The sequence below is a fragment of the Solanum tuberosum genome, unplaced genomic scaffold (genome assembly GCF_000226075.1).
Source record: "Solanum tuberosum cultivar DM 1-3 516 R44 unplaced genomic scaffold, SolTub_3.0 scf00534, whole genome shotgun sequence".
NCBI lineage: Eukaryota > Viridiplantae > Streptophyta > Magnoliopsida > Solanales > Solanaceae > Solanum > Solanum tuberosum.
In genome coordinates, this window is record NW_006239450.1 from 59,969 (window position 1) to 79,450 (window position 19,482).

The window sequence follows — 19,482 nt, forward strand, 5'->3', positions numbered from 1 at the left end:
CGTGGTATCCAATCCAAGTTAGTGTGCCGAATGTGACATCCGATCCCATATATGTGCCGAAACGTGGCACCCGATTCAAGTTAGTGTGTTGGAACGCAACACCCGTTCCATTCAATCACAACCACATTCACAATCACATCCATAAGAACAATACTCATTAACATACAATCAAGTAATAGGTTCCTGGCATATAACTATGATATACCTAGTTTTTTCATTATCCTTCGATTCATAAATCTCTAATACCTTACACACATACACGCAACGAATTCATTAGCAGGATTATAGCACACAAACATGAAACAACCATCACCTAACGCTAGTTCATGGAATAGGGTTTCCTTCCATGATTCTCATCTTATTCAACAATTGAAAACATATAAGTCATCATCCCTTTTTTCGGTGAACGAAAGCCTACACATGAATTCTACCGTCAATTACCATTAGACTACGCAATGAATAACGGCTTTACAACTACTCAATTAATTAAACCTAGCCTACTTGGGCGCCAAACAGTTGCACGGAATTATAGCTCCAATTCTGGTTGTTGGACGACAAGATGGTGAATCTGGCCAAGAATCCGCAAGTTATCGGTCTCCTTATGCTAGAAATCTCTTCCTCATTTCCCAAGCCTAGAGCAGCCTTTGAAGGGTTTCTGGGGTGATTCACGCATCTTTTAGGTGTTTTGGGAAAAAGGAGAAAATCATACTTTGCGTTATTTGCATTCTGTCTCGCCCCTCCCGCTCTGGCGGCAACTTATCCCACTAGAGCGCCACCGCCCTAACGGCATCAGGCCCACTCTGGCGGGCTGGGAGACTTAATTTTTTTCTGACATTTTTCCTTTCCTAATTAACGACGGTTCGGGTCGTTACATGTCAATATTTTAATTAATTTTATTGTGAAATTATTCTTTAAAAATATTTTTTAAGAAAGCTCAAAAATAGGATGTTCCCTGGAATCCAATTCAAGATTTCGATATTTTTTCTTTTTTCCCAGAGAGGGGGGGGGGGGGGACTAATTCAATTTAATATATTTGTTATTCTTCATAAAGGAAAGAAATGGTTGGAGTGTTAAATATTAGGTTTTTAAATTGTATAATGCTCCCTCTGTCTCATTTTATGTGGCACCATTTCCTTTTTGGTCAGTCCCAAAAAGAATGTCGCATTTCCTTATATGGTAAGTATTTAAATGTACGATTCTTCGTTTACCCTTATTGGTCCCACTTAATCTTAAAATAATACTCCAATACATTTATGAGGAGAGAGAAAAGTGAGTCTACTTTTTAAAGGGCAATTTGGTAAACATTTCAAAGCCTTCATTTATTTCTTAGACTCCGTGCCCGGTCAAATATTGCCACATAAAATGGGACGGAGGGAGTAATAAATATGAATAAGTTGGATTAGTAAATTTTGAAACATTTAAGTTTTTATAATAAAGAATAGAAATTAATTAAGATAGTACTAATTGACACATTTATTTGTATAAAATAATAATAATAATAATAATAAATTTAAATATAGTGAAAATTGTTTTAAAACAAAAACAAATAAATAGGATCACTGACCAGAGAAGTGTCACGTTACTTTTCTAATATTTAGACTTATAACAAATAAAAAGTCAAAATAGGAGAAAAAAGATAAATATTATTCTTGATCAAAGAGACATGTCAAGACATGCTACACCACCTCTTCTATATCTAACTTTACTTGTTTTACTCTATATTAAATAAAAATCTATATAAAATTAAATAAATAAAAATGAATGCAACAAATTAGAGCTATCTAAAATCAAAAAGTTCCGCATATTACGTCTCGTAGGCTCTTTATGTTGGGCTTGTCTTGGGTTTATGTCCTCTGTTGCCGAAAGCTCCTAATTTCTTATTGATTTCAACCCTTGATATCCTTCAATTCCTTTGAAATAATGAAGGTGAAAAGTATGAATAATAATAAAAGATAAAATAAATATAATATAATAAAAAAGAAGAAGGATGAAATGAAAATGAGAATGTACATCCAACATAGCTAAAGATGATTGTTATTTATAGATGGGCTAAGTCATAATAAATTTAGGAAGAAGAAAATTGTGGAGACATGTTATTTAAATGGAGATGCAAAAAGATCAAGGTTTTTTGCAACTCATGAGATATAATTAGATATAATATTATTTTAATTAATAAACAATTGATTAAAAAATAAATACTAGGTTTTTAGGCATGTTAAAAGTTTTTATTGTAAATGTACCTTAATTAATAAAATATTTACTTGAAATAAATTAAGTAAATTACCTTTATAATAAAATAATTGATTTAAATAAGAAAAAAAATGGTCAAAAAAATAATGATGAATGGAGGGCATTAAGAGGTGTCACATCACATTGTATATATTTTTTCTATATTATATATATAGATTTCAGTTTTGGTTCTTGTGTAATTAGATTGAGCATAATTAACCTTCAATTAATATATATATATATATATATATATATATATGCAATTTAATCCTTCAAACTAACGTAAGTTAAAAATTTAATGAAATCATTAAAATTTCACTTATACTACAGTAAAATTCAAGAATATATATATATAGGAGAATCATAAGTCCGCTAATGTGGCATGCCTCTTTGATCATGAAATGAATTCATCTATTTTCACAAATTTTTAAATTTTATTTTAATTTTTAATTAAAAGTATTTTAAATAAATATTAAATTAAATATGAAAGAGAAATGTTAGTGCCTTTCTTGCTCAAATGTTGCCATGTATAAAATGCCAGATTCCAATTATACGCCCCAACGAGGAAGGTGTTAGTGCTTTATCATTGGATCAATAATGCTAATCCCTCTTTTTGTGCTACTCCTAGGGTGGGAAGAAGATAAGAAAACGCGAAGCGTTCTCTTGCTTTCCCAACTAGTTGTTTCTGAAGACTGCCCTCTCTCGGCTAGATCTTGATCTAGCCTACTATGAGGATCCCGTATCCAGCAACCCAACCTATACAAAGGGCATCAAAGCCCCTTGATTAGGTTTGAGCTATAAAACTTACCTTATTTATTATTATTAAAATGGGAAAGGGCCTTTTCTGCTGGTGCGCAGGAGCGCACTTCTATTTTTTCATAAAAATTAAAACGTTTTGAATTTATAAAGGAGAATCATAAGTCCGCTAATGTGGCATGCCTCTTTGATCATGAAATGAATTTATCTGTTCTTTCAAAATTTTAAATTTTAATTTAATTTTTAATTAAAAGTATTTTAAATAAATATTAAATTAAATATGAAAGAAAAATGTTAGTGCCTTTCTTGATCAAATGTTGTCATGTATAAAATATCAGATTCCAATTAAATTTCTAACCTCCTAATTACTCGCAAATTCATAAAAAATTAAACATTTTGGATTTTCTTTCAATTTTTAATTAAAAGTGTTTTAAATAACTATTAAATATCAAGAAACTTTTTGCTCAATATTGCCATAATCTATAAATAACTCCAATTAAATCTCTTACCTCTTAATTACACACCAGATTAATAAAAATCAAAACCATACATTTTACTCTACTATTTTTGCATTAATTTTCTATCTTTTTTTATATATATATATATATATATTTAATATTGAGTTTTAATTTTTCAATAAACTGAATAATTAATGGATAGTGAATGTCTATGTTTCTTCATCTTTCCCCTTCTTATAACCCCCATATATTCAACAATTACTCTTACATTTATTTTTTGCATTAAATTTTGGAAGCAATGATCTTTCAATAATATTTTTGCATATAAATACTTTTCATTCCTTTTCAACAATAGTGTTTATGCTGATTAATAACATAGTGTATATGTTATGCTCTGATTATTAATAAAAAAAAAGGTAACGCAAACAGAGAGCCGATTGTATAAGTACGTAGTTCTTTTGTTCACTTTTAATTAATTTATTTTTGGATGAGGGAGGATGCTTTTATGATGATATGAAAATTTTGATTAATATCTATTTGATTTTTTTTTCTTGTGATATGTCGTGGATATTTATAGAATATGACAACATTTGAACAAGAAGTTTTATAGGTACGTAATTCTTTTGCCCACTTTTAATTAATTTATTTTTGGATGAGAGAGGATGCTTTTATGATGATATGAATTTTTTTGATTAATATCAAATAGAATTTAATTAATATCTATTTGAATTTTTTCTTATGATATGTCGTGGATATTGAATTTACATATATAGACAAGCATATAATAGTTGAAATTAAATTTTTAATAGGTAACTTATTTATAATTATGGTTATGAGTTTTGTGTTCTTTAATTATTTTTTCGTTATGATGAATTTGGAGTGATAACCATTTAATATCATTTATTTTTTCTTCTGAAATTAATAAACTTTTGGTTTGCTTTTGATGTCATGGTAATTTGAGTGATATTGTGGTTATTTTAGAACTAGTTAACATATCCGTGCTTCGCGCGGTCATAAGAAAATTCAAAATTATTAAGCTTTCGATTTTATGAAAATAAAAATACTTATAAACAACATACATTTGGATATTCATTCAAAAATGTGAACGATAACAAAGATCTAAGAAATATTAACGTATATAGAACTCAAATTAAACTACATCAAGGAAAGCTACCTAAAGATAATGGTAATACATGTACTGCTTTTTTAGCAGTACTTTGAACTCTTGTGGTCAAGATCATTAGCCTTCTCAAGGACATTTTCACATCACCTATATGATTTTAATAGAAGAAAATAACCTTTTAGATTAATTATGTGTAAAAATGAAGATTTCTTGTAAGAAAAAAAATTGTATAGGGCTAGAAAATCATTTCTGCTGCTATAAAGAAGTTTTTTGTTACTCTCTAATAATATTCTTTGATATTTAATATTAAAGAGAAATGTGTAACTAAACGCGTAATGTGATGTTCATCAACTCTATCGAGGTGAACTTCACAAACTGAGAAAAAGTTCATACTACGATGTTTTGTTGGCAATAAAAGAGCACAACTATGACTTATGAGGACATGAATATTATCCCAATGACCCACCTTCCAACATCTAATATAAGATAAAACTTTTTATTAATAGTGAAAAGTACTGCATAGTATAAAATTTCCCTCAAGGTACCTATATATACAAGTCACCCATACATGCTATTAAAACTTAGTGTCAGATGAAAGATCAATGTTCTGCTCATGGATCATATAATCAAATTAACTTGTGAAAGATAATGTAGACAACATTTTACCCCATAATTAATTATTCTTTGAAAAAGATCGGATAATACATAATGCGGTTTCTAAAAATTAACAAAAAAAAAACTCAAATTTGTGTTTGCCTCAACGAACTATGTTGTTTTGAACTGAACTTATCATTTGCTCGAATCCTCAGTCTTGTGAAGATCAATACAATGACTTTGTGCTCATTTTCGATCTTTGATGCCTTGTGTCTAAGTGGCCACCGCCATTGTCTCTTCAAAGAGAAATAAAAAATGAAATTCTTCCCTGGACACTTGTAAAAGAATTATACTAACTAAATTTATTTTACAAAAATAAGTATCCCAAAAATGTTAGTACTGATAAACATGCAAGAACCATCATCAAGAACTTATAAAAAATATCAAGTTCTAGAAACAAAATTCTTTTCGAGTTTCATACAAAACTTTCTACCCTCTACATTATTCAACAAAGCTATGCGCCTCACCTTTTACGATTTAACTCTTCCCCGTTGAAACCATTCAAGATACAACATTAACATAATTGTATTCACAAGGCTACAAAAGTGTGCCAATATGAATATCTATATATATATATATATATATATATATATAAGGACGCATACAAGATACAACATCTTTTTTTTTTGCCTTTTTTTTGTGTATGTCTTGTGCTGCAATGCGGATATCTATATATTTGAGAAGGCGTCTTCTGGAATACGGAAACGGCTGGTATAAAGGCCATTATTTACGGCCAGACGTGGAGCAACAATTCAGCAAAACGGTGCAAACCTTATTTATTGTTTTCTGCTTTTTTTTTAAGTAAGAGAATAAAGAATCTAATTGCTGGCCATTGGAGGGTGCCACGTCAGCTTTTACTTTTTCCTGCTTTATATATATAGATTGTTTAAAAAAATCAAATATGAGAAAAACAATTACTATATTTAATAGGCGTTTAACCATATTTTATTGTAAAAATAGAAAAAATAATTTTATTTTTAAAGTGAAACGCCACCTTATTATTTTTAACAAGTAGCTAACTATAATTAAAGTTATCTATGTGTTAAAAGTTAATTTTACATTAAGAATATTAAATTTTAAAAATATTTGTCAAAACGAGATATCAACTTAATTCTCCATAAATTAATTTATAGATAGATATAATTATTTCATATAATATATAAATACAAATAATTATTCAAGAGTTGATCTGATATGCTGGATTTATAGGATAGAATTATGAGACATTGATATAGTAAAAAAAATTAATTTTTTAAAATAAAAATTATTTTAAAAAAAAGTTGTAAATGAAGGAATTTATTTGATTAATGGGATGATAAATGGAATTCAATATTTTGTTAAGTACGACTGCAACCAAGGAAGGAAGAAAAAAAAAGAAAAAGTTGTATAAAATCCAGCACTGCACGACCACATAATTTTTCTCTCTTTTTTTAAAAAAAAAAAAAAGATTAGCTAAAAAAACTACAATTTGTTTTTATAGTTCATCAACTATGGATGGCCTAACTATTTTATAGCATTATGTTATAAAATATCATTGTTATTGTTCAAACAACTATGAAACTTATATTCGATATTTGTCTCGTAGCGAAATAGAATATGTAATTATTATTAATATAAGTGTTAAATGGTTTGTTAAAACTCAAAGTTTTTATACATCCTTTTGTTATTAAATTCTAGCCACTTTCATTGAGAGTATAATTTGTATAATTTTTGAATATTCTTTCTAACCTTTTGTTTCTTTACACTGTTATCCTTTTGTTTAAACAGAGAAAGATGCAAGTAATTGTTAGAGTGTTTCTATTTTGACACTTATATTTATTATATAAGTTTTTTTTTTCAATGAATATATTTTTATTTATGGTACTCCTCATTTCAAAAAGAGTGACCTAGTTTGACTTGACACTGAGTTTAAGAAAATAAAGAAGTTCTTTTGAATTTTGTGGTCCTAAATTAAAGTTATGTCAAATATACAAAATTGTCCTTTAATATTCTTGTGGCATTAAACATGTCACGTGGAAAGCTAAAATTTAAATGTTACCAAAAAAAGAAAGGTCATTCTCTATGAAACGAGTTCCTAAATGGTCATCCAAGTTTAAGGAATTGGCTTGAAATATCATTTATGTTTCATTTAGGACCAAAATATCACTTAACTATCACTATTTTCCTTCAAATATACTTGACACTTCAAAAACCTCACTCTCTCCTAGTTGGCATGACATGTCACTAAAATCTTATTTTTAATAATAAACTAATTTGATTCACTAAATCCATTTAACTAAAATAATTTAAGTTTTATTATTTTAGTTTATTAAGAATAAATCTTCATACTTAAGAATCTTTTATTATAATTAAATTTTTTTATTTTTTTATGTTATGAATAATAGGTTTTAAAAACGTACTATAACATCATCAATTTTGAATACTTATAAACATATACATTCAAGAAAAAATATTGATATACAAATCACTCGTAAATGCTAACTTACATCAATTAATCATAAATTTTATAATGAATCAATAATATTAAATGTTAATTAACTATTACAATAAAATTAATTGTGTATTTTGAAATTCATGCTTACAATATTTTTTTCTTGAAAGTGAATAATAATACTATTACTATTTTTTATCAAAATAAATAAATACTAAATATCTCAAAAGTCTCCTTCTATTCTAGTTGATATGTCATGTTATTAAATTATCATTTTAAAAAATAATAAACCTATTTAATTCATCGAACTTATGTCTCTACAAAACAAATATATAAATTACATGAGAATTTATGAAGATTATAAATAATAAAAAAAAACTAATTCCTTTATATTTTTTTACCAAACAAAATTTAATGAAAAAAACTTTATGTGCAATTATTACTTGGTAATATTCAAAATCCGTAAGTAAATTATTTGAAAATTTTAAGCAATTTTTTCCATAAAAATATTCAAATAAATTTGTAAGGTTGACAAAAAAGTTGGTAAGAAAGAGAAAATTATTATTTAACTTTTTAAAATTTAATTTTTTTTATTCTTTTATTGCTATATTATATTATATTATAACTTATCATACAATTAAACACCAATATATATTCTTATCTCATCCCAAATTCATGAAATACAAGTAATAATTAATTGAATTGCCTATTTTAATTCAATAATATACATATTATATGATATTAATATACTGATAAATAAAGATTCAAATTTTATTTTTTAATATAAATATTATTCACTTTCTATTTTCTTTCAAAAAAGATATTGTAAGTATGGATTTCAAAGTATCCAATTAATTATTTTTTAATATTTAATTGACCTTTAATATTATTGATCCATTATATAATATATGATTAATTGATGTAAGTTGACATTCATGAGTGATTTATATATCAATATTTTTTGAATATATGTGTTTATAAGCATTCAAAATTGATGACATTATAGTAAGTTTTAAAAAATTATTTTTCATAGAATAAAAAATAAAAAAAATTATGATAAAAGATTTTTAAGCATGAAAATTTTTCTTAATAAACTAATATATACTTTTTAGAAAATAATAAGATCATTATTTTAGTTAAATGAGTTTGATGAATTAAATAAGTCTATTCTTAAATGGCATGCCAACTAGGAGAGAATGAAACTTTTGAAGTGTTAAATATATTTGGAGGAAAATAATGTTAGTTGAGTGATATTTTGGTCCTAAATGAAACATAAATGATATTTTAAGGCAATTCCCTAAACTTGGGTGACCATTTAGGGAATTGACTCTTGTGAAACAGACTAAAAAGGAAAGTAGATCCTTCTTTTTGAAACAAAGGGAGTATTGGTTTATAGATAGTGAATTACGTTTGTTCATGTTTGTAGATAGAAAAATGTACAAAACGATAGTAAATTAAAGTAGTCATCGTGTTTAATATTTTCAAGTTTTGTTTACTTTTATGCCAGCGTGAAGCACAAACGAGTTTACTAGCTGCATAAATAATACAAGGAAGTTGAAAGATATGATTCATAGTCCATACAAAAAGTCTCTAAATGCTTACAATGGTTGCTATATACAGTGAGAATTCTCCAGCAGAATTTTTAATTAAATTGTGCCTCTATTCAACAAGAAACAGCAATGTATCATATACAATAGTACCGTTTTTCTAATTTTGACTATATGTACAAATAACATTATGATTTATGGAGTTCTAACTGTCTCCGAAACACTATTTTCGATGCCCTGATGATGCCATAAGTATTCCAACAGCTGCAACAAACATAAACAGCATACCAACTAGTAGCGTATATGTTTTTCTAGACGATCTTCGATACTCTCCAAACAAAATTACCCCCCAAAATGTGCTCACGAGAGGCAACGCCTGGAATTGCAAAACACATTTCAACATCTCATAGACAAGAGTAACATGTTCGAGGTCTATAGTTTATGTGTGATTTTCATTTCCAATTTTATCGCGGAATAGATACAGAGGATTCATTATATCCAACACCAACTATGTTGAGGCGCGATTGATTAATATAATAATATAAATGACTTACCTGAACAGCATCTGCAGCTGCATATCCAGCTGCTTGACCTCCCATGAATTGTAGACCATTTCCAAAACCACACAAAAGTCCTGCCAAAAGTGCCCAACCTCTACCGTTCCAGTCGTTAATATAAGCCTTTAGGGATGACTTGGGCGCATTTAGAACAGGACGGTATAAGAAGATGAGGTTAAGAATCAAGGCAACGACGAAGCAAGAAACTGAGAAGTAGAAGAATGCTGTGTAGACGCTCAAGTGTGGAACTCCATCTTTTAGTGTATGCCACTGATCATTTGTGGCAAGGTTGAATGCTGGAGAGAAGAGAGAAAAACAAACTCCAGCAAAGAATGTTAAAGCCAAACCAATGATAGCGCTCTTCCCAAATATCTGCAAGCAAACACACGATTATGAACAAACTAGGAAAGCGCTTATCCATTGAACATTTTCCATTAAATATACGTAGAAACTTCTTCAAAACTTGAGCTAGAAGTGTCTACGTCTGATACGAACACTTTATCATGTGTTCAGATGCTCAATCGGAACATGTTGTAGTTCTAGTGTCTAAATGAAGTATTCCGCGTAGATCTAATATGTAGTCCATGATCACTTTTCAAGCCAGAAGTTAACATTGAAGCGTTAATAACATTTAATAAGATAAGTAATATAAGAAGAATTTCAGACCTTGATCGCTCTTCTCTTCTCGAGATCAATAAGGAAAAGAGCAGTCCCAAATTTTGCCTTCTCTGTGGAAGCAACTCCCTTCTCCGCATCATTTATGTCAACTATGGATATTTAGCATTCCCAAAATAATTCTTTAGGAAAAAACTATATAAAGGCAATGGATCTTCTAAAACGGTAAAGATATGAAACTTCATATTTTCAGATTTAAGCTTATAATACCTGTTTTTGTATATGCTTGTTTAGAGTCAGTAATATTATTAGCCCTGCAAATGTTTCAATTAGAATAAACATCAATTTCCCGATATTAATGGCGAATCCTGCAATTTTCAATAGGAAGAAAAGAAGCAAAATATGGAAAATCTATATGCTGGTTAAGTCACTAAATGACAGTACTCTTCCTCTAGTCATATATAAAACATCAACACCATCATGAATTCATGACATGAGACTCAGACGAAAAAATAACCTCTTACGTACACTGTTTTTATTATTTAAGCAAAAAATAATCAAACCAAAAATGTCATTCCCCATTTGCAAAGATGTGAAAATGATGTCCTTAGTATATACGTGTATTGGTGCATACCTAATGCCATCTTTAGACTCATTTGAATAGCTATCAAGCTTTGCTTTGTTATCAGCTGCATTGGATGCATGAACAGCAGAGCCTAAGCAAACAGCAATCAAGAAACATGCAACCCCCGGAAAAAGAATCTCCGCTTTGTTAATTTTGTCATCAAGGTAGTAATTCAAGGTTGTTCCTGTCATAACCGAAGCAATAGTCCAAAATTTAAACAAATTATGGTACTACAGAAACGGACATCATTCACTAGGTCATTTCGGAAAAGTTAAAATCATACCTATAACAACAGTAATGCTTGAGGAGACGACCTCGGTAACTGATAAACCAACAAATGCCCAAGCATATTGAGTTGTAAGGTTCCCAATGCTGAGAACCACCCCTCCAGCCATTGCAAACAAGACACTGGGCCAATTATCCTGCACCATTTGTCCACGAATGTGATTCTAAAATCCCGAAAATTCCAAAATGCATAATATTGTGCAATTTCAACAATTAACAACAGTACATGCGATCAATCTGGTGGAATTGTTGGAAAGTTTCTATTACCATAGACAATTTGAACCAGAGCATATCCTGCCTATAAGTGATCTTGATAGAAGTAAGCATTAAAACCGTAAAATGTTGCTAGTAATGATGACTGCTAAAGTCTTGACAGTAACACGGATCTCTTGGTAGTGACAAAGTTAAACCAGAAGAAACTAAAACAGATGCTAATCAAAGTTCTAGATAAGATCACCGGACAAACCAAAGACGAAATTAATAAAAAAGACTCCACCTTAATTAAGCACGGTAACAATAATTCATCTCAATGAGACATCATATGAATAACAGGAGGCGGTGAATTCTAGTCTTTAAATCCACCTATCAAGTAGCTTATAGGTGGTAATATCATCTGTCTCTTGGTCATCATTTTAAACTGCTAAAAATGCTGGTGAAATGAAGACTGAACATAATGTGACTGGAGAACGGAAGGACAGTCACGTAGGTTTGTATTATTCATTATCATGTTCCTGAGTTTCTACTTGCAACATATATACTGTACTTAATTGAATGGAAGTTATGCAACATATAAACAGCCTCGATCCATAAGTAGCCAATTCCAAAATTAGAGAATGTTAATTTCACAATCCAAGGTTTCCAGCAAAAGTGTCACATATAAAACCATGTTCAGTCAAATAGACTACGTACTACTCAGAGTATTACACGCAACGCAAAACCAAACGAAACAAGAACTAAAAACTAGTGCAACAAACTCTTTCGACCTTAATGGTATAATACTAACCAATCCCCCTCCCCCTCTACTATTCTTGTTCTGTAACTAACCTATTCATACTTTTTTAAATAACTGTGGTGTGCAGGTCAGCTTGCACGCACTTCGACTAATTCTACAAGATACCTATTACCTCCTATCAACACAAGTACCAGAAGAACTCACCTATTCATACTTTATCATTAACAGTACTGAATTTCAAGGTGTTCACATCCTGCATCTATGCTTCACACTCGAACCCATCGATTGAATCATATAGAGTTATTAGCTGTAAATTAGGCACCAACCTGAGCGAGTTGAGAAAGGAAATTCGGTTTTTCCAATGAACTTGTCCCAATTTCACCAAAAGTAAAAGCAATTATGACAGCAGCCAAAAGATTAGTGATTGTATAATCAAGGTAAGTGTGTTGAGGAAATCTTCCTCTTCTTTCAAGTAAAGTTAGTAAGGCTGGCCATGTCCCTAAGAAGAACAAAGACAACAACATGCAAACTATAGCCCCTCCTTTGCTCTCAACCAAATACATCTTCAAACCACTAGATAAAACCTTTTCAATTTCAGGTGAAATTGTAATCAAATTAGAAATGCTCCAAAAATCCTACACAAATTAGAAAAGACAATATTAAAGATTCAATCTAACCATAGTCCATAACTCAATTCATTATTCTAAATCCGACCGGCTATTAATGCAAGAAATTTGAAGAATTAACATAAATAGCCGTCCACTCAACCGCTTAAACTAAAAATAGCTGACAGTATATATGTACAATATGTGTATAACAATGTATAATCAGTATAATCTATATATACTAGCTAGAAAAAGTAAATTGTAAGAATGATCTCAACCAATTAACCTAAATAGCCATCCATCCCAAACCACTTAAACAAAAAACAGCCAGAAGAAAATATGTACAATTTGTGTATAACCAATTTAAGTGTCTACTTTTTTTTTGGTTCGTCCCAGAGAATCTCTTTCTATATCTAGTAAGTTTTTCAATTTCAACATTTCACCCAATGGTGGAGCCAGGATTTTCAATAAGAGGGTTCAAAATCTAAAAAATTAGACACATGAAATAGCCGAAGAGGGTTCGACATCTACTATATATACTTAAAAAATTATTTTAACCATGTATAAATCATATAATTTTTCGCCAAATGGGGTTCGGATGAACCCCTCATTCTACGGTGGCTCCACCACTGATTTCACCTGACAAGATTTAAAGGACTACACGCGTCTTTTAAATTGAGACGGAGAGAGGATAATTTTTATGTGTACTAGCTAGAAAAATCCGGTCATATTTGTGTAAAAGATCCCTTTTTTCCCCTTTCAGAGGAACAAACACAACCAATAAACACAGAAAAAAGGATAAAGATTTGATTTTTGACCAACCATTTCTTTAGTTCTCAAACATGGACAATACTCACCATGTCAAAAGACAAACAGGGTATCAAGAATCAGTAGAAATGAAATATTCTTTCAGATAAGAACTTGTTGATTTCTTCCAAACAATAGGGAAAAACAACCAAAAATAAAAGCATAGAAAAGGTACCTTTTTTTGAAGACCCCACTAAAAGGCAATGAGGCAAAAGATAACACTGTGATATGGATATCTGATGATGAAATGGAAGAATAAAATTTGCAAGTGAGAGTGGGGTTAACCATTCATAAGCCTCTAAATAGACTTCTTTTTCAGCAGTGAATCTCATAGTCACATACTTTGTTCACTTTATAATTTATTCATTTATTCCATTAAGTATTATTGTACATCTCAAACTAGTATAGTGGATAATTATTGTCGGACAGAAAGAGTAGATGAGAAGAATCACCTAATATTTTTTATTTTCTCAATCACTTAATTAATCACTATGCCACACATTTGAATATTTTATTCTTTAAATTATTAATGTATGACATTATATAATAAAAAAATGATACAATCTTTACATTATATTGACTAAAATAATACAGTATGAAATATAGAAATAATTTAACTTTAAAGATTGATATTTATCCTTAATTAGATAAGTTTAGCCATATGAATGACTAAATTTAACCAACAAGGGTTGTGGTGGAGTGGTAAGTACTCCTTTATCCTTAATTGAGAGGTCGGGTTTGAGCCCCTTGGATACGGAGTCCCTTTTGTTAAGGAGCATTTTACTCCATGGGACTTTTCGGCGCGAATCCGAATTTAGTTGAGATCCAATATGGGTTACCGGACACTGGATGGAAAATAAAAAAAAAAAAAAAAACTAAATTTAGATAGTATATTTTAAAAGTTTTCCTTCATATCAATTAAACAATGCCAAAATTCTTCTTTTTTTTTTAAAGGAGTAACAATTTTGTAATTTTACCTACTCTCTCTCTATCTCATAAAATATGCGTCATATTTTCTTTTTAGTTTATTTTAAAAAAAATTGACATATTTTTTATTTAAAATTATTTATTATTACAAAACTTATTTTATCTTTAATGATAAGGTTTATAGTTATGTAAATATATATTCCACATGGAGTATAATTTTTCAAAACCATATAAATTAAATTGAGAGAAAGTAATATTATCCAACGTGCTTGTTACTTGTAACTTGTAAGTTGCAAGCTGTAATGAGTCATTAGTAGGAATTATTATTAGATATAATAATGTATTTACTAGTTTTAATATTATTTAATTCCTTACGTGATAAGTTGTATTTTCAATTTATATATAACTATCATATGTATTATCTATATATTATATTTAATATTATTTTTATACATAATAAGTCATGACATTAAAAACATAAGTACTATTTTTATTTTAATGTATCCAATCCCAATATCATTAACATATTTTATCATTGATATTTTATAAAAAAATAATATTTTTCCTTCGTATCAAACGCATCATGATCCATCGACGACCTCAATAAAAGGAAAAAAAACATCTTTAGTGTGGTCCACCGGTGACATCAATAAAAGGAAAAAAAAGTACTAATTGCATGGTGACAAAATCCATGTAACTTTCCGCCCAATTTTATTTTATTATGATACCCTTTTATTACAAAAAAATAAATAAAATTAACCTTTTTATATAAAAACAAAACTCTTTCACAATTTTTTTAAAATGTCTCTTTAATGGCAATCTGTATAATAATAGCATGATATGTTTAACCACAAGTTTCTAATTAGTAGGTTAGTGAATGTTGTACATAAAAGCTTACGTGTTAAACCTTTTCACGTAATTCAAATTTTGTTAAATAAAAAAGGAAAAAAGCTCAACTATATCATTGAATTTTGAGAAAAAAGATTTATTTATGACGTCAAAAGCTTGGCTCATCTATCCCATTTTTTTTGAAAAGGGTTCATTCATGTCATTATTTATTTACTGAAGTTTTGATTTTGTAAAAAAATAAAATTTCACGTGGTCAATTATGATTTGTCCATGTAATTAATTATATTATTTTTTAAAAGGGAAAAATGTTGGAATGATAATTCAAAGTTGGAGTAGGATTCTTAAATTGTTTCGAATTTGTTGTTTTTTTCTATTTATTTAATTATATCTAGTTAATTAGGATTTGGTTGTCTTAGTTTAGATTTTCTAGCTCTAGTTTAATTTGATTTTTACTTTTTATACATAGATATGCTACTAATTATTTTCAAAATACAAAATTTATATAGAATAAATAGAACTTGAATTGAAGTAAGATTCAAGAATCTTTGACTTTATATATATATATATATATATATAATATTTTTTTTCTCTTCAACGTGGCTCCACCATGATATTAGAATCTTGGAAGTTAGTCGACGATATTATCGTGTTTTGTGTATTAAAATGAAATACTTGTAGTCTATGACACCTACCGTAAGTTTGACCATTTTATTATTATGATAATATCCATTTTTTCTCAAGGAAAGGGGATGTAGATTTTTTTTTCATCAACTTGTTTGTAATTTCTATTTTTCTCTACCGAATCATTAAAGTAGTGGCCTTATTAGACATTGATTGATGGGTGCATATGATGGTGTTAAAGTCAAAGAAATCAATGAAAGAAAAATTACAAAATCATTTTGATTACAATTAGGATTGAAATAACTAGGTATTAGTTTAAGCAAAGCTTGAAAGACCTTAAAACAAATAACAAAAGAGAAATATATCAAAAGAGACATTAAGAAATTAACGTGATTCGATCGATCTTTATCTGCAGACGAAGATAAGCAATCCACTATATAAAAGATAGTATAAAATATTGAGAGAAATAACTTTTGACAATTCATTCAGAAAAGAAGAAGAAGAAATTCATACACCTGATAGGTACCACTTATATCTCACAAAAACAAAAAGATTAGTCAAATATATTTTTTTCTTTCAGAAAAAAGAAAACGTCACTTAATTGTAATAAAAAAAATCATAGCAAACATATAACAAAGTTGAAGTCATAAAGAATGTTTGATCTCCATATATCAATTTTAAGCAATTCTTTCTTCATGAACTATATATTAAGTTAAATTCTTAATTCATTTCTTTATCACGATTTCACTTAATCTAAAGATAAAGAGTTGAGGAAATAGATTGAGGAGGCGTTGTTGATGTTATTTGTAAAGAAGAAAATAGCTCTATGTGTATCTCGTAAGTATTGTAGTTAATTTATGACATCTTTGTAGAAATCTCACGTAAGTATGGAGAAATCAAGGATTGTCTTGATGAAAATAATGTTGAGTTACAAGCTCCTTCTATAGGAAAAGAGTTTTATTCTATCTATACTAGGAATCCTACTACAACACAAATATATTATTTACATGAATAGTATTATACTATAACTCAAATCCCTTATCCTAGTCGACTTTAGCCTCCTACACGATACAGTAGCTTAATCGTACATGATTTAGGATTTAGTAGTCCAGTCCTAGTATGACTCTAATTCTAATTCGTCAGTCAGCTTCGATGGACCTATTCCTTTGACATGTTCCATCAGACTTCGGGCTTCCTTCAACACTTCCCCTCAAGCTAGTGAGTGGAGGAATTGTAACTCCTAGCTTGCTGCGAAACCCAGAAAAAACCTGTTTTGTTTAGGCTTTGGTATGAATATCAGCTAGCTGATCCGCAGACCTCACAAACTGAGTAAGAAGTTGTCCCCTGACCACCTTTTCACGAACAAAATGATAGTCCATTTCAATATGTTTGGTTCTAGCATGCATAACTGGATTGACCGTCATGTACAAGCAAGGCACTCATGTTATCACAATACAACGTAGGAACAGATCGAAGGAACACTCCAAGGTCATGAATAAGATACATGATCCAAGTCATCTCTATTGCAGTGGAGGCTAGTGCTCTATACTCAGCTTCAGCACTCGATCGGGCTACTGTGGTCTGTTTCTTAGAAGTCCAAGTAATACAATTTGCACCTAGGTAGATGCTATAGCTCGTAGTTGATTTCCTAGTAGTGGTACAATCTCTCCAATCAGCATTTGAGTATCCATACAACCTACATGGTGATTGCGAAATAATTCTGAGTCCAAAGTGTAGAATACCTTTGATGTACTTGAGAATCCTTTTTACCCCTTGAAGATGTTTAATGTTTGGCCTTTGCATAAACTGGTTTGCTAAATTCACAGCATGAGTGACATCAGGTCTTGTGAGGGTCAAATATTGAAGACTTCCTACTATCATTCTGTACAAGGAAACATCTACAAGACTTCCCACAGCTTCATGCAAACCATGCTTTTGAGCCAAAGGAGTGGCTACAGCCTTTGCCAAAGTCATCTCTGTCTTGGCCAGCAGCTCAGCAACATACTTGCTTTGGCTTAAGTGAATTCCTCCTTCAAAATACTTAACCTCCAACTCCTAGAAAGAAGTTTAACGGGCCAAGATCTTTCATAGCAAACTTCTTCCCAAGCTGTAGAACCAACTCTGAGACATGTGATGGATTACTTCCTGTGACAATAATATTATCCACATATAATAAGAGAAATATTTTGCCTTTGTGAGATTGCAAAGTAAATAAGAAAGGATCAACCTTACTACAAATGAAACCAAGGTGTAAGAGATGCATGCTAAACCTATCAAACCAGGCTTTTGGTGCTTGTTTAAGACCATACAATGCCTTTTTAAGTAGACACACATGTTTGAGGATACTTGGGATCAATAAATCCAGGAGGTTGACTCATGTATACCTCATCTTGTAGGAAACCATGGAGAAAAGCATTTTTGACATCTAGTTGTCTAACTTCCCACTTTGAGCTTACATCAATGGAAAGAACCACCCTAATAGTTGTAGATTTAACCAAAGGGCTAAATGTTTCTTCAAAATCTACCCCTTCAAGCTGCGAGAATCCCCTTTGCCACAAGTCTGGCCTTGTATCTATCTATTGTTCCATCAACTTTTAATTTTATTTTGAACACCTATTTTGAGCCAACCAAATTTATACCAGGAGATTTGGGCACCAATGTCCATGTCTTGTTAGTATGTAACGCATTGATTTCCTTCTGCATTGTTGCAAGCTAATGAGGTGACCTAAGTGCTTCCTTAGTAGTATTTGGTTCTTTCAAAATTTCTTTGTTGCTGCGAGCAACAAATGATAAGTGTTGAAGGAAGACTGAAGTTTGTTGATCATATGATACATTTGTGGTGTAGGAAGTACATCAACTAAAGTACTTGATTGGAGTTCAATATTATCAGGTTGATGGGCAACAGGTACATCAACCAAAGTAGGTGATTGAAGTGTAGTATTATCAGGTTGACAATGCTCATTGATTGGACCTGTAAATTTAACTTGTTCCTCACTACCATTAGTGGATCCGAAATCTGTAGCTGGAGTTTCAATACTACTATATGGATCATCACTGTCAACATGTTCCTCATGATCATCATCTGATCCTACACTTGAGAGGTCAGTATTACTCTCATCATCAAGGAATATAGGGGTTGTTATAGTAGCATTGTTACCAGTAACTTGTGTACAATCAACCTGTACTTCCACTAAATTATCATGTGCCTGCAGTTTAGAGAAAGATTCAACAAAAGTAGCAAGGTGATGTAAGACATCAATGTTAGTCTGAGATTGATTTGGAGACACATATGGTAATGTGTTTTCATCAAACACAACATGTCTGGATATGTAAACCCTCCTTGTAGAAGGATGATAACATCTATATCTTTTGTGTAAGCTGTTGTATCCTATGAACACACAAGGATAAGTCTTTGGACTGAACTTGTTGCTACCCTTGATA

The 19,482-nt window shown here is 30.1% G+C and overlaps 1 protein-coding gene across 4 annotated transcripts; it reads right to left on the reverse strand.

The window, feature by feature from the left end:
• Window positions 1-9,202: 9,202 nt before the first annotated feature.
• Window positions 9,203-13,953, reverse strand: LOC102595306 (ureide permease 1-like). Of its 4 annotated transcripts, none has more exons than XM_006365069.1 (8): window positions 13,820-13,953; window positions 12,559-12,867; window positions 11,279-11,417; window positions 11,005-11,179; window positions 10,641-10,684; window positions 10,422-10,522; window positions 9,753-10,127; window positions 9,203-9,574 (listed from the first exon to the last, which is right to left on the reverse strand). In XM_006365069.1, exons 2-8 carry the CDS (start codon window positions 12,793-12,795, stop codon window positions 9,422-9,424), a joined length of 1,224 nt encoding a protein of 407 aa, XP_006365131.1. In that variant the 5' UTR covers window positions 12,796-12,867; window positions 13,820-13,953; the 3' UTR covers window positions 9,203-9,421. The 4 variants fall into 4 exon arrangements, with proteins under 4 accessions (XP_006365131.1, XP_015159790.1, XP_015159791.1 ...); XM_015304304.1 differs by lacking the exon at window positions 13,820-13,953 and adding an exon at window positions 13,695-13,789; XM_015304305.1 differs by lacking the exon at window positions 13,820-13,953 and adding an exon at window positions 13,660-13,786.
• Between the last annotated feature and the right edge of the window lie 5,529 nt (window positions 13,954-19,482).

Excerpts from the sequence above, each read along its gene's own strand:
- LOC102595306 (XM_015304304.1), bottom strand. Across the intron at positions 10,685-11,004 it reads GAGTCTAAAGATGGCATTAG|GGCTAATAATATTACTGACT; the intron begins GTATGCACCAAT and ends AAACATTTGCAG. Across the intron at positions 10,128-10,421 it reads AGAAGAGAAGAGCGATCAAG|ATATTTGGGAAGAGCGCTAT; the intron begins GTCTGAAATTCT and ends GTTTGCTTGCAG.